Below are 15,359 nucleotides of genomic sequence, written 5' to 3'. Positions count from 1 at the left end.
CAAGAAAATCACACAAAAAAGACCAGTACTAAAGGCAGTTGGAATATTTAGTACAAAATTTATTTCCGTTCTTCAGGGAAAAAAATGTAAAGACAGTCGATCTCGAATACGTCAAACTCGGATATGTTGAATTATTGTCTATATCGAACAGTTGTAAAATCCCTTTAAAATTCCCATGCAAGAGTGTAACAATGTACTACAGTACATCGAACTCCGATTCACTGCCACAGGCGATATATTGAACGCTGCGCTGCACCATGCCCCTGCAAGTGTGCTTCTCCTAGCAGATAATCACTTCTCGCATCATCGAACACATTTATTCCTGGTGAACTTGAAACTGCACTGTTTTGCAGGTGCTGTCAAACAAGAGATAATCCTATGGGCAGTACCTGCCATGGAGGAAAAATTAGCAGGGCACTAGTGAGTCTTGCTTACTGTGCATATGGATGGCTCATTATAACTGCAGTTGTTTGTTATCGTTAAGACCAGATCGCCATTATGCTTCAAGAATGCAAAAGGCTGCCTGGTCTAATATGCATTCCAAGAGGAAGCGTAGATGACGTCCGACCTTCAGTCTCAGTAGCTCTGAGCATGGGATGCCAAACTGAAGTGCTCGCTACTGGGTTTGTCTTCTTGTAGACAAAGGCTATCCAGAAACGCCATTTTAGGATTCTGTGAGCTGCGAAAATGAATTCGGCCCAAACTTTCAGTGGAGTCCAGGTGACACAAGGTATTAGGGTTAGCATTGTGAAGACCATTCCGCAGTGCAGAGTGATTTGCAACATTAGTGAAAAAAAAATAGGTCAGTTTTTGTGCATTCAAAGCGGCCTTGAGGAAGCCTTTTCACGGTCTTGGGAAACTGTCCAAGACATGTGGTGATCTCAGATAAGCTTCGGGTAGACATATTTTTATTTCGAATGCTCGACATATCAAACTATTCTGCGATCCCCTTTGAGTTCGATATATTCAGGATCGACTGTATTAGCAGAAAAAATTAAGGCAGAACTCTTTCAAATTTTGTGGTGCAATCCAGAGTCCGTGATGTCATGGTGCAGTTGAGGATTTCTCAGTATATTAGTACAGTAGGGTCGTTTTGCGCAGACAAATTCACTGAAAGCTCTCAAATTGATACAAAGCATAGCTTATAACATGACGTAACATTTCTTAATTCATACAATATTATCTAGCTCAAAGCAGGCTCTCTAAAAAACACATTTCACGAGGAAAGTGTCTTTCGTTTTCTCCTTTTCTTTGGCACACCAAGCTTTGGCTTGTGGTGAGGCTGACCTACATGGTATTCCAGTTGTGTAGCTTAACTGAATGTTTGCATTTAGTGTGTCTTTCATGTTAGGGCTTCACAGGTTTGGTTCTCTTGCTCAATGTGTGTGTGAGTGCACCCATGTGGAAAGAGGGCGAGTAAGTTGGCTGGCAGCAGAGAAAGTCATAAGTGTCCTGAGAAGCAAGTTCTAGCATATACTGTACAAACAACATATCGTTGACAAAATTTCTCCACATAACTGTGATTGCAGGATCTGGGCTGACGCGGAGTAAGTCCGTAAACCGGCAACGGCTGGCGAACTTCTCCACCGCCATGGAATCAATCCAAGCTGATGTAGAGCCCATTGATCATGACGAGGATGTTCCGTAAGTTCACTTTGCATTTAATTTGTGCTCTGTGCAAGGCACTTCACCAACATGGGAGCCCTGCATCACCAAGGGCTTAATAACTTGTTGATTGCCTTTTTTTCCCAAGAGTAAGCTTTTCCCATAGTTGCTGTTTTTGTTATTCAGTTATTCTTGCTGCAAGGCTATTTCATTCAAAGCTAGTTTCACTGAAATTTTAGCCTGTGACTGTTATAACTCGTCAGGGCTACCCTAACATGTATGTTTGCTTTACATGTTGTCTGGTTACTTGCTCACCTTCTTCTTACCTGCTTACAGAACCGGTGGCATCCCAGCGAGGAACTCCAAAGGAGAGCGACTTCTCTTGTTCATTGGAGTCATCGACATTTTGCAAAGCTACCGGCTCAAGAAAAAGCTTGAGCACACCTGGAAGTCCATGTTTCATGACGGGGTGAGAACCATTGCCTTGCAAAGGTGGCAGAACTGGCAATAATTAAAGCCCCACTATGTCTTTATTTCTAGCCACCAGATGGCACTACAGCATCTAGCATTCATCATGCATTGCCATGTGGAACTCTATCGAAAGCCCAATTCTTCAGTGCCTCATTATAATTTACTTTTCCACTGAAGTGCGGCATACGATGCCGGTGTGCTACTACATTTGATTTAGCAACTTGTTTACTGTAGTAGCATGCAAAGCTAAAACACTCTTTTACAGTAATCAATGTTGCGGCTGCTAGCAATGCATTGAACCTTGGCCTTCTGCTCTGGCTTTTCCGGAAGACAGTTCATGGAAGTGAGAAACTTCAGTCTATGTATCTGTTGTGTAGCTTTGGAGTTTAGAATTCGTGCGAGTTTTTTCCCATTCCAATAATGCGACTTTGCTGGGGCCAATCAAGCAGTTCCACATTAGTATCTGTCAATTCAAGAGCTTTCAAATTATTGTGATTTCGCTGTCTGTGTACTATTTTAGTCCAGTAAAGTCATACCCTTAGGCATTGTCAAGTTTAATCAAAACCAACATCCTGAAGTTTAAAAAATGGGGTATGTTGCTCCTATCAGCAGTTTATGGCTCCTTGAACTAGAACATGCTGTGGCACTGGAACGCTTGTGTATGCTTTATCTCTTTGTGCAAAATTAAGTGTACGTGTTTTAAAAAGAGATTCGAGCTTCTTACCAGCATGCATATAAGCATTCATGTGAACATATTGTTTGGAGTATTGCTTTGTGGGTGTTATCTATGAGGATGTTATTGGTTGTCATGTCTGTAAATATAATGTAATCTGTTCTCTTCTGTGTTATTACTCCATGCTGATTATCGCAGAGGTGCAGGACCTTGTCAGGCATTTTGGTTTGCTTTTAGTCCTGGAGCTACTACACGTTTCTGTTCCCAAATAAAACCCTAATCAAACTGGGGAAAAAAGCATGTTAAAATCCATACCTGTTGTAAATTTAATTAAAATGTACTCATAAACAGAAAACCTTCAGAGTGGCATTGTTGCCCCATGAACCAGCTGTGCCTTCAAATGCCACACCTGCCAATTTGCTTCGTCATTCTTTCTTTGCCTGCGCAGGACTCTGTTTCAGTGCACAGGCCCAGCTTCTATGCGCAACGGTTTCAGGACTTCATGGCCAAAAGGGTCTTCAAGAAGATTCCCTCTCGTGAGTAGCGGCATCACCCCAGAGGTCATGCAGTCATCGTCAATCTCTCCTCCGCACTCTCATCTCTCCTTCACTACTGAAGGTCTTCTCTGTTGCACTGTCACTGCCTATCCTGCTACGACTAGCATTGCGCACAGCTGATCATTCCTTTCTGCAGTGCAGAGCTTTGTAAAGGTGGCAGAAGCAGTTCCTGTCATGGTTTGCCTTGCATGTTCAATCAAAGTATCCCTTTAGGTAGCTGGACTCACCGTAATTCAAAATTAGATACGTCTGAGTTCTTGTCCTTCAAACAAAGTTTTTTGTATTTTTTTTTTTAGCCGACTTACCTGTTTTTAACACATTTTCGAGGTAGCCTGAATGTAAACAAGTTGGGTAAATGTGTGTAATTAAACATGCTTTTTTTTTTACCTCACAGAGCAGAGGAACTCAGCCCTGTGTACACAAAGCAGGAATAGTTAAGACAGGCCTGTTTTTCATATTCAAATTACTTGTTACGCCAGTGAGTGTCACTGCAACACATCATCATCATCCTGGTTGCCTGAAATGCAACTAAGTAGTACTAATGTGTATGTCTACAGGTTGCTGTTCTGATCGTATATGTTTTTAAGTCATACTTTATTTTACTTCGAATAATTGAAAGTATGTCTGTTTACCTGACAATTTGACTTACCCAAGTTTACTGTGCTTCCAGCTTTCAACAAGGAAAATTACAGTCATATAGTACTTGCACGGGCTAACGTAAGGGTCAAAAGGCATTGCTACTTAAAGAAAAAAAAAATCAGCTGCATGAACAGTCTACTGCTGCTGAACTTAGTGCGTGGTTGTTTCAATTTTTAATAGGTGTTTTGCTGCATCATTTGCAGATGCTGCATGTTACAACATGTCATTTTTTAGCCCACGCTGTGACAGAGAAAATGCTAATGCCTCCTTTCTTGAGCCATCTGTTTTCATACTTTTCATTCATCATAACTCATTTTGAACAACACAGGCTGCTTGACAAGAAAGTAAAAATACAGCAAACTTTCCTTGCTTGCGTGCCGTCTGCACCATAAAGAAAACAGCCTTGAATGGCCAACAAGCTTGTCTTGATATTCTACACGCTTTGTTAGGGTTGCGCAGCAAGTGGTATTATAAATGCTGACAACTCTGCCATGTGTTATAGGTGGGTCTTTGTGCTGTCAACTGCCTCCCATCTGGCATATTTCACGATGTAATTAGTGTGAAGCTTTGCACTGCAGAATGGAATCTCGGCAACATTCTAGCTTCTCGGAGTAGGGTCCGGAAGGGAATCTGATTGGCGTGCCGTTATCTGCACTTTGCCACTCTCTCACGCATTTTGCTCCTTGCAGACGCATCACGCATTGCACTCTTTGTCCTCTTCTCTGCACTTGCTGACCCTTGCCCCTGTTGTTTTCCTTATGGAACCTGCTCCTGTTTCTAGTTAGGTGAGGTGAACTGAAAGGCAGTTTATGCGTCAAAGCAGGTTCACAGCATCGCTTGCTGTTTGGAGTAAAGGCATTGGAAGAGGCAACATTGCATATGCTTAAAGGTCCTCCAGTGCCTTCTTTCGTGTGGATATCACATCCCAAGGATTTAGTTCAAGGAGCTAACATTCAGGGGCAGGTGTTCTGTACACAGCCGCACAACAGTCCTTGTGTGAGATGTCCGTTAAAGTTGAGTGTTCTTTCAGAACTTGGCTCGTACATTACGGGCGCTATTAGTGGTATGGTGCACTCTTTGAGGACAACAAGCACTGGCACTTGTTTTACCATAACGGTCACAAAGTTTGAGGACAAAGTAGCTTATAAATGTATGCAGTTCATAACTATTAAGTTATGTCTACTGTTTTTTTGAAAACATTTTCAAACTAAGTTAAGATTCTCCTCTGCTGCTGTCAGCACACCTGCTTGAAATGCTTGAGAAGGATGTTCAGTGAAACCATTCAAAGCTCATCTGATAATGCAATTACAGTAAAACCTCGTTAAACTGTACCCGCTTAAACAGTAGTTTTGTGTTAAAAATAGCCATGTCAAATCACCAGCTTATTGTGTACGTATCGGTTAACACGTAGTATTTCCACTTTGTGTCGCGAAATCATGGCAGTATGTCGGCTCGGCAGAACAACGAGCCTCGGAGATCGGAACGGCCTCCAAGCGCACACGCAGAGGGCGCTTGGAAAGGTGAAGCCACATGAACATCATTTCGGCACCGTGCCAGTCGGAGAGCATTGTGGGCCATGTTGTGGCGTCGTGCAAGCTATGACAAAAACCTGGTGCTCAGAATAGAGGAAAAATTGGATATTGTTTGTGCTACCTATCGTGGCATGAACAAGTTGGCGCTGGTATGCAAGAGGGATCCACCATTCACTACAGTGTGTGGCATTTGGAATGTGAAGAAGTTCCTTGGTAGTGCTGCTGCGACCGCGAAAATACATTGGCTACGAGGTTCAACTTTTCGAGGTTCGACTTTTCACCATCGTTGCCTCTGCCGAAGTGTCGCCTAACGACAGGAATGAAGACGACACGGAAAGTGAAAGCACGGGCGATTCAGGCCCGACAGTGGCAGATGCTGTGTGTTACGTCAGCCTCACGTGGGTGTTTGCCGAGAAAAGGGGGCGCTGCAGGACAAGCTGGCTCGTAGTTTAATCTTGAATTCCAATGGCAGATTGCGAGCACTCAGCCAGATCACGAAAGGTGTGCGTCGTTCCAACTGAGATAGCTCTCGTCAAATCTCTGAATGGAATGTGTGCGCTCCTGCAGGGTCACTTATTACAGGGAAATCAAGTGGGAGGGAGCTAGACTAGAGGTGAATGGGGTAGGCCTCATCACCATCACTCCCATCATCTGGATCATCCTGCATTCCGTGCGTTTTTCTTCTGTGTAGGAAGAATCATCACTGGACTTGGGAACTGATAGTGTCTGAGTCGAAGCTGTCATTATCCAGGAGCAGGAACAAAAACGCACGGCGTGACATAGCGTCCATGTTTTCCATGTTGTCCATAGCTGCCCGCGTCTGGAAACAGGTGACCATGACAGGAAAGCAGAGGCGGGTGGAGAAAAACGTCAAGTAGACTTCCGGTCAAATCTGCCAATTTCAGCAGAGCTAATATTTTTGCTCCACAGAGCAATCCGGAAATGGTGGCTGGTCCCAATCTGCCATTGAAACACACAACTCACACTCTCATTCTGCCATTGGAATAGGATTGCTCCATACAGAGCAGAAAAACTTGATGTGGATCTACCATTGGAATTAACCGAAGTGAGTTTGAGGCTGCCATCGTCACTGCTAGCCCGCCATGGCATCAAACGAAAATAACAGACTTTTGTTGCGTGAATTGAATAAATGCTGCATGTTTTCTACCCTTTCATCGCACTCTCTCGTAGTTCTGTTTTTGACAGATAAGTGGGTGATCTCACACAATTTCGGTTAAGCACTACTGCAGTTTAGTACGTACTTTTTCTGAGCTCTGGCCAACTACGGTCTAACGAGGTTTTACTGTATAACTATCAGGAGGTCTCAGAGGTCCACAAAGATGACGTTAAAAAAAAAGTAATGTAGTTCTAAATTGATGGAGCATCCAATATCCACTAAGAAGGCTGTTGGGCCATTTTATGCCAGTACAGACAAATATACGATTGTTTTGAAATAAAAGATGGTTGTGCCACTGTTCAGGATGCTTACAGTGAAATGGGGTTAAACAAACTGTTAATAGTTTGTGTACTGGCTCTCATAAGTACTAGTGCCATCTTTACATAAGGCTTCCTAAACCCACAGCTTGTTTTGCTATATAGGCATGAAATTGACTTCCCGGAGGCCGCTACCATTTTCAGTGCCCTTTTGATGCCTTCTTGATCAGTTGTTGTTATGAACTGCAGAACTGCCACAGTGCTGTCAGAAATGTCAGCGGTGCATCATTTCTGAAAATACTACTTGTCAACAAGTGTTGGAGATCAGGCATGTCATAATGTCATCTCATTTGATGTAGAGCATTTGACAACAGTTGGCTAACATTTCGGCAAGAGGGCTGACATTCAGTTCATCTTTCACAGTAGTACTATCGTAATGGCTAGATTGGCTGTTTTGGAACTGGGCAGTTAGTTACCCACAGTGACGTGTACAAGCCCAATTTATCTGACAACTTATTACACCTCTTTACTCCTCCATTCTTTCTGCGCCTCAGGGATTTGGGTTTGCATAATTTTTTTGCCATCTGCATCGGTGCAGTCTTTTGCCAAAAGAAAAGGCTTCAGTGGAAAACCTAAGTATTTGCTTTGCATTTAGCAAAACTTGACGTTTACTTATTCAACTGCAATGGGATGCCCTTTGCAACAAGCATATATTGCCACTTTCCAAAGATGGTTCGAGTTTGTCCGTGGCAATTAATCTCAAGCCATGCATTTGCTATAACCAAAAAGTCACTCGGTATAATTTTGCATATATGCTTACATGCGTTGTATGTTTCCATAAAATGTTTGCAGTATGTTTGCAAACTGCAGCTACAGAAGCTATTGCAGGAGTGACAGAGTAACATAGAAAAAATACACAGGCACTGGAAAAGTGAATCAGAAGAAAGGCATAATTCACCCAAAAAAGAGCAACAGGAAGAAACAAAGCATCAGGAAAAACAAGAACAGCAGCACTTGCAACCAGAAAAAGCACCGGTGAAGAGAATAAAAAAGAAAAAAAGCAGTAGTAAATCAATAACATGAACCTAGGCAAGAAACAGGCATAACAAAAAAATAGAAAAAAAAAATTAAGGGCCACTAAAACAGACCTTTGCTGCCATCATTAGCTATGATGGCTATTGCCCTGTTGACTTTTGCAATGACTTCTTATTGTAGTTAATTATTATTAGTCTATTGCTTCTCACTATAACTAGTACTTTGTTGCTATAACCTGATCTGCAGCTCAGGGCAGAGACGGCTTTTGCTGCTAACGAAGGCACTGGAGTACATCAGTTGTCTCTTTCTTTTCTTTCTGGCCTTAATATGTGGGCATGGTGTATACTTAGTGTAGCCTTCTAGATCACTATAGTTGCATTGCTTACAATATGGGCATGTATGTTACTTCCAGTAAGGTTGCTTTTGTGTCCAGTTTACTAGGAGTCTTCTATTATTGCCTGTTTTGTATCACTTTTACTCCAATATGGAAACATTGACCCAAACTTTACAGTAACTGCAGCATTAGGCTGAAACCTGCACTACTATTACTTATCGCTGCTTTAGTGCCCTGTCACTTTTGTCTTTTGAAGAAGGCAGTCGGCAAGTGTCCAAGCCAATTTGCGAAGGTTGCTTTGTGAGGCTAGATATGTGGCAGGGCCTATGGACATGTGATCTAAGGGAAACCTTTACAACCTTTACAGAAACCTCTCTTTTTTTTTTTTTTGTAGCTAAGGCAATGGTCTAATGTTTCCTTTGACCACTATGCTCAATGACCCAACAACTTAGTTGTAAATTAACGATATTAGGCTTTCAGGTTGTCGCAAATCAGGCACTGACATCTTTCTTGCTGATAAACTGATTTTTTTTTTCTTTGTTTACACTCCTGCACACATAAATTGGGCTCTGGTGGGCTTCAAGAGTGAAGTCCTCTTGACGAATAGGTTGCAGGTAACGAGACGGCTGAGGCACACACAATGGCAATGAAAAGTTATAACATTGTGAACTGTTATGAAACTTGCATTCTGGTTAAGGTTTATGCGTGACCTGGCTTACCCTAAGAACTGTGGCATGCTTTAAGCTCACCCAAACTGGCAAAACTGTAATCACTTATAGGACACAGTAAAGATTTGAGATGTTAAAACCATTTTTATCTGTCAGATAATATGTCGTAAAGATAACTGCACTGCCTGATGAGGCCTGTTGGAATACTGGAAACTCGTTGGGAGTGGGCTGTTGATATTAATAGTTAGATCAGGTCATGTGGTTTTTACGCACTTTTCACATTTAGGTCTACAGCATTTGTAGCGTTATTGTAGGCTGAAACAAGCATTGAAAGAAAGCATTGCAAAGAAAATTGCACATTAGAGTGTCACTTTGTTTACAGTTTTCACTTAGAAACTTGCTAGCTCTAAACTCCAAATAAGAGCACTATAAAAGCAGTTTATGCTGTGGTAGTGGCAGATTATGTACATCATTCTAACTGCATTGTGTTTAGACTCTGCTGTTACTCTGTGTAACTCTTTGCTTTCTTTTAACTAACATACTTGCTACTACACACAACTGAGAGTGCTGCTTGGTCTAACATTGCAAGCTTCCTCATTCTCACAAGTCCTAAGCATTAAGAATTGTCATCATTTTTTAATCAAACCGGCTTCATCCACTCCACATTCTTGCATGTTGAAATCAAACTTGTTGCTCATTAACATATTCACTATTTCTTAAGGGACGTGTACCACTGGTATCAACTGCTGGAACTGCCATTCTTGTAGTGTGTTCTCTCCGATGCAACCAAGCGTAATTGTGACCGCACGCAACAAGAGTGGGCCAGAAGCAAAGATGCAGATGTTGTGCGTTACCTACTAGCCAGCCACACTACCACCTTTTTTTGTTCCCCCCCCCCCTTTTTTTTTGTCCCGCCACGTATTTGTCCTCCCAAAATGTCTCTTTTCCCCATCGTGCCCACTGTGGATGTATGGTCTGTGCTGCCCCCCTTCTGAGTGGTGTGGGAAAATGCCAATCTTGTTGCACTCTGTGCTTAACTGCACCATGCACTCGCATGCGGTGGCCATGGTGGTGACTTGGTGAATGCCTAAAAACTATTGGCATTTTTTTTAACCCGTGTAACAGTGTACTTATTTTTTTTCTTTAGGCTTTTGACAATGTAACTGCCCTAATGGGCACCAACGACTTTTCTTCTGTTTGCTGAAGCTTTTAGCAAAGACAAGCACTTATGATTCTGATTTAAGTTCCAGTCTCCCTCTTCTAGGCACATTAAATGTGTTACCTATTAAAAAATAAAACGTAGCTGCAATGAGTATGCCCTTTGTTTGATTAACCGCATCTTTTGCTGTTCTATGTATCTAAATTCTTCTCCACATTTTTGTTCTTCTTTCCTGCTTACTTTTTCATATAAGGTGTTGAAAAGCACATTCTGTAGTTTTACACTTTCATTGGTTAAAGTTCTGTTACCCTGATAACTATCTGCAGTCATTATTTTTATTATTTCACAAAACCATGATTTGCTGCTGAAACCCACTTACTTGGGCAACCATGCTGAGTCAGAGATGCAATGAAAAATTCTTAGTGGATACAAGTTTGGTTTGTTCCTTTTTCTTTTCCCCCCAAAAAAACATTGCGTAAGGAATTTCAAGGGCCTCTACTGAAGAGAATCAGCTTCAGCATGTTGAACTCTGAGATTGAGAAACTGCCTAGCACACCCTAGTTGAACTTAGGATTTGAATTTTCCAGAGGGCACTGTCAGGTTCCATTAAAAGTTTTTGATACTTGTCATTGTGTTTCTCTTAATGTTAAATGGTTCTAGAATTTCTAGCAGCTCCTTCCTTTCCAGGCATTTGCCATCATGGCCACCACTTGAGCATGCCCAAGTGCAGCTATGCAGGAACCAGGGCAAGAGTAATGCGCTGCCCTCGTTTAATGGTACATCAGCTGCCCATAAAAAAGTGTGTGGTTGCCCCCATCAGGCAGTGAGGCTTACAATACCATTAAAGTTAAGCGCTGTTGACTCAGCATCACAGGGGAATTTATTTTTGTGAGCAAAAGAAAGTTGAGTACCGGTAGAATTTTATGCCAAAAATACTAGATGGAACTGCGACATAAGTGGCTGACATACATGACCAGTATGGCCTTTCATTTAGCATGGGAATGGTTGGCAGTACATGGATATTAATAAACTTCATTTAACCTCTGATTTCTGGCATTAAGTAGTCTACAGAGCATTGGAAACAAGAGTAATTGTTTAGACTGTAAAAGGTACTACAGTCAAACCCACTTATGACAATACTGGTTTTAACAATACGTATCGGTTATAACAGTGAGAAGCTGCGGCACCATCAACTTTTATTTGTTTTCTACAGTGAAATAACCCGCTTACTACAATGCCCCCATGCCACACTATCGGTTATAACAATGAAGTCTGGCTGCAGGGTGTCTGTGCTGAAAGTTAATGTAATGCAAAATCCTTGAAAAGAAAAGAAAAAGAAATTTGAGCTGCTGCACCCTCACCCGCCACCCTAACAGCCACTGGGTGCTCGTACAATAGAACCTGTTTTCCAGCCTTCTCTGCGTCACCAGCCTCACGAGCTTCTTTCCCGTCACCCTTCCACCCCTCCGAACATGAATTGACTGCACCAACTGCGCTGGCAGCACTGCTCCCAGATTGCTTGCTGGCCCCTCATTCTGCGCAGATTAAACGCTCCATCGTCTTAGTTGGTGGCATCGAAGTCGTTCCTGGCCACTTGGTTTCTCTACCTCATTGGACTCGCTGCCGAAACAGAAAATGGCTGATTTGCTCACTGATCATCGGCAATGCACAAAGTTGCTGGTGAAAAGGTAGCGCTCTGCTATAGATTTGGAAATGAAGTGCAGTTTCATGAAGGACTGCAAAGACGGTAAAAAGTATATGACTTGGTGAAGAAGCACGGACTGTCGCAAGGAAAAGTTTGACGAAGAAAACTGCCTGGTAGACAATGGGCATAAACATGCTCGACAAAGTGCCTATGAGGAGGTGGAAGAGGCCCTTTACGAGTGGTTTCTCGGTGACCATACCATGAACTTGCCCATTAGCGGGCCAATTCTGGCCACAAAGGCAAAGCAGTTTTCCCTACTCACCAACACTCCGGACTTCTAGCCAGATGGCGGCTGGGTATAGCAATCCAAAGAGAGGCACAGCATCGTTTAAAAAGCCATCACCAGCGAGGGAGCTTTCCATGAGGTGGAGGCGAAGCATAAGTGGGCAGAGAAGACTCCCCCGCGTCCTCGACAGCTACATTGACACCCATATTTGTAATAGCGACAAAACAGGACTGTCCTTCCAGATGCTGCCGTCCAAAGTGCATGCATTCAAAGAAGACGCATTTAAGGGCAGCAAAGACATCAAGCTGTTCCTTGCTGTGTTTTTGTGCGTAAACATTGGCAGGAGCGATAAGTTATCCCCCCTACTACCACGGTGCTGCCAGAATACCAGTACACTATTGTCACAGCTGCAAGGCATGATTGACGGGAGAACTTTTTCTTGAGTGGCTCTTGGAGTTCGATCAGCGTATCAAGTGATCTAAGAGGAAGGTGGCACTAATCCTAGGTAATTGTAGTGCCCACCGCTCCATGCCTAAGCTCTCAACCGTGGAAGTTTTCTTCCTGCCGCCAAATACGACGGTAGGCTTGCAGCCCATGGACGCCAGCATGATCGCCAATTTTAAGGTCATCTATCGTTTCCATATCCTGAAGTTAGTCTTGTTGATTGACATAGGCATGCAGACAAGCAGGGAGCAACCAAACTGGAAGATCATTCTATTAATGGCTGTGCAGTTTATCTTTTTTCTCTTTGGTGCATGGCCCAAAGTAAGCGCTTCTACAGTGCAGAACTGCTTTAGGAAAGCGTGCTTTGTCCAAGGCAGCAGTGACTTATACGAAGCCTGCAAAGCTCCCACCGACGAAGTGATGTCTGAACTTTTGTCTGCAGTTGATGAGGTTGCTTCAGTACTCAAATAATTTCTACATGCTGACAACACATTATAAATGTCAGAACTTCTAACTGATGAGGCGATCATTGTGGACATGCTTGCATCGGATAGCGGCAGTGACAGTGACAACGTCGGCAGCAGCAATGACGTGGTAGGGCAGGCTGCCTCAATGTTGTCCTCGCAGAAGGCTCTGCTGACGATTGAGTCCCTCCGGGACTTCAGTTACAGAGAACCTTCCGCTGCACCATGTGTAGCACCTGGGTGCCTTGGAGAAGTATGTCGAAAAAGCAAGCAAGGCTGACAGACATAGGGTTTTCTCGTGCAAGCCAGTAAAAAGCATGTGGTTAGATGCTTGTGGTGCTCTCACCCCAGCATTTCTTCTGGATTTCTCGAGCTGAGAGGCTGCCGTGGCAACCTTCTCGCATTGTTTAAAAGGTCCCTTTTGGGGCTACCAAAACGATGCCTCAGTGGAGCTCGCATGTCGCTTGCCCACTGTGACCCATCTTTGCAGTTGTTACAGTAGTGCTATTCTTGTACACCGACAGCCGTAGCTTATTACAAGCGATCGGAGCATGCAGGGAGCAGAGCTAAACAGTTAGACGAGTCAACACGATCAGCAGCCTGATGGAGGAAGGTGTTAAAGAGGGGCACTGGCCTCCCCGCCATTGTAGTTTTCTCAGAACAGCTCAGCCTTCCCGCTTTTTTTCTGTGCTACCTGGTTATAACAAATATCGGTTATAACAATGGAATTTTCAGGGCACTTAAATATTGTTGTAAGTGGGTTCGACTGTATGCATGATGCATGTTTTTAACAAACTATGTCTAAATTTGACTGCACACATGCTCTGAACTCTCTTGGTTTATTGATTCACTAGAAATTATTCAATGGAAGGAAGTAACATTGTATTTACAGCATTACTTGACTGTTCCCGAACACAGTTGAGGAGCAAATAACAATAAATAAAGTGTAAATGTGCTTTCTCAGTGAATCCATGTCGAATCATAGAAAAAGTCTATGTACTAACCACAACTCCTTCAGTGAATGAACGATTGGAGCTACAAGCTTCCCTCCAGTAATCATATTATAAACAGCTATGCTGCCACCATTACATTAAAACACCACTCATAAGCATGTTTTGGAAAAACACAAAGGATACATTTTATAAAACTTAGTCTTTACTCATTTGAGGTTAAAGTTGCCATTGTTACAGTGGTCATAGAGTTTTCACCTTAAAGCACACTAAAGTAACATTTGAACAGGAAGTATTTAGTAAAATTGTGATGTCCTAAATAACGGTTCAACTTGCATATGTGCTGGAATTTAGTGCCTTACATCTTTGGGATTTAATTATTTAAACCCATCAGAGTTTAGGTGTCAGTAGATTCGTCATATACTACTCTGCTGGCGTTAATGACACTTTGCCCATTTCCTGCATAATGAGGGAGCACTGGTGCAGCAATCTTATTTTGATGCATTGTTCTTTTTTTTTTGTTACTGAAGTGTCTCCTTCATGAATGTCATAATAAATGTATCCCTGCAACCTCGCAGAACCTACATACAAAGTGAATGCATACATGTATCTGTGCAGCTAACACACACAAATAATTTATGAAACTCGGCTAATGTTGTGGCAAGATTTGCCTATACTACACAAGCTGGCATGTGCGCTTGGAAAGTTCTGGTGAGAATCACCTTCTGGACGAGCAGTTGTTTTGTCTTGTTATATACAAAACATTGACATAAATATAATTTGCCATGGTAGCATACTTGCTGTATAACTTTAATTTGAAAACTAGTTTGTTCTGTTGTTGAGAACCAGGCGTATGCGAATAGCTATCTTAGGAATCTGATCAATAATAAGTCAAATACAATTAAGTCTTTTTTTTTATGATTTTCCAACAGCTTCTGAATATGGTGAGTCATGCTGGATAAGTTTATATTTCTAGTCCTCCGATTTACTATTCGACAGTGAAATAACACCTGTTTGTTACAGAGTGGCTTGTTGGATGACCTCCATGCAAATACACCTAAATCATTGGAAAACTACAAAAAGAAGAAAATTAATATTGGAAATTTTGTATAGCAGCTATTTAATTTGAAGGCTGGTCAAGTAGAAGGATATTGAATTGGTTGTTCAGTCTTTGTGAATATCACACCGTTTTGTAAACACTTCCATAATTTGTATATGCTAATAAGTGCAAAGGTGCTAATAAGAATCATGTAACTTGCACCTGTTGTGTCTTCTTCATAAAAAATCCACAACAAGTGTTAAAGTTATTGCATCTATTCCTACTTGCACAGATACATGTACCCTTTCTTTTTTTTTTAAACCTTGGGTGTCTAGCTTCTGTGTGTACCTTTGTCACATAAGCTGACTGATCCATTGCTATGGTAAGCTGACAAAGAAGCCCTCCAGTGAAAATAACATAATTG

The 15,359-nt window shown here is 42.3% G+C and overlaps 1 protein-coding gene across 9 annotated transcripts in view; it reads left to right on the top strand.

The window, feature by feature from the left end:
- LOC135901177 (phosphatidylinositol 4-phosphate 5-kinase type-1 alpha-like) overlaps positions 1 to 15,359 on the top strand; it is a 93,035-nt gene that overhangs the window by 33,176 nt on the left and 44,500 nt on the right. For all 9 annotated transcript variants that reach the window (XR_011513976.1, XM_070537214.1, XM_065430859.2 and 6 more), the window contains exons 10-12: positions 1,530 to 1,644; positions 1,942 to 2,074; positions 3,198 to 3,285. Coding sequence is in view for 8 of the 9 variants with exons in the window: in XM_070537214.1 (XP_070393315.1) it covers positions 1,530 to 1,644; positions 1,942 to 2,074; positions 3,198 to 3,285 (336 nt within the window). In the remaining variant the exon portion in view is untranslated. The remainder of the gene's footprint in view (positions 1 to 1,529; positions 1,645 to 1,941; positions 2,075 to 3,197; positions 3,286 to 15,359) is intronic.

The sequence above is a fragment of the Dermacentor albipictus genome, chromosome 4 (assembly GCF_038994185.2).
Source record: "Dermacentor albipictus isolate Rhodes 1998 colony chromosome 4, USDA_Dalb.pri_finalv2, whole genome shotgun sequence".
NCBI lineage: Eukaryota > Metazoa > Arthropoda > Arachnida > Ixodida > Ixodidae > Dermacentor > Dermacentor albipictus.
The sequence above is the reverse complement of the archived record's forward strand: the minus strand, read 5'-3'. Positions and strand labels throughout refer to the sequence as shown.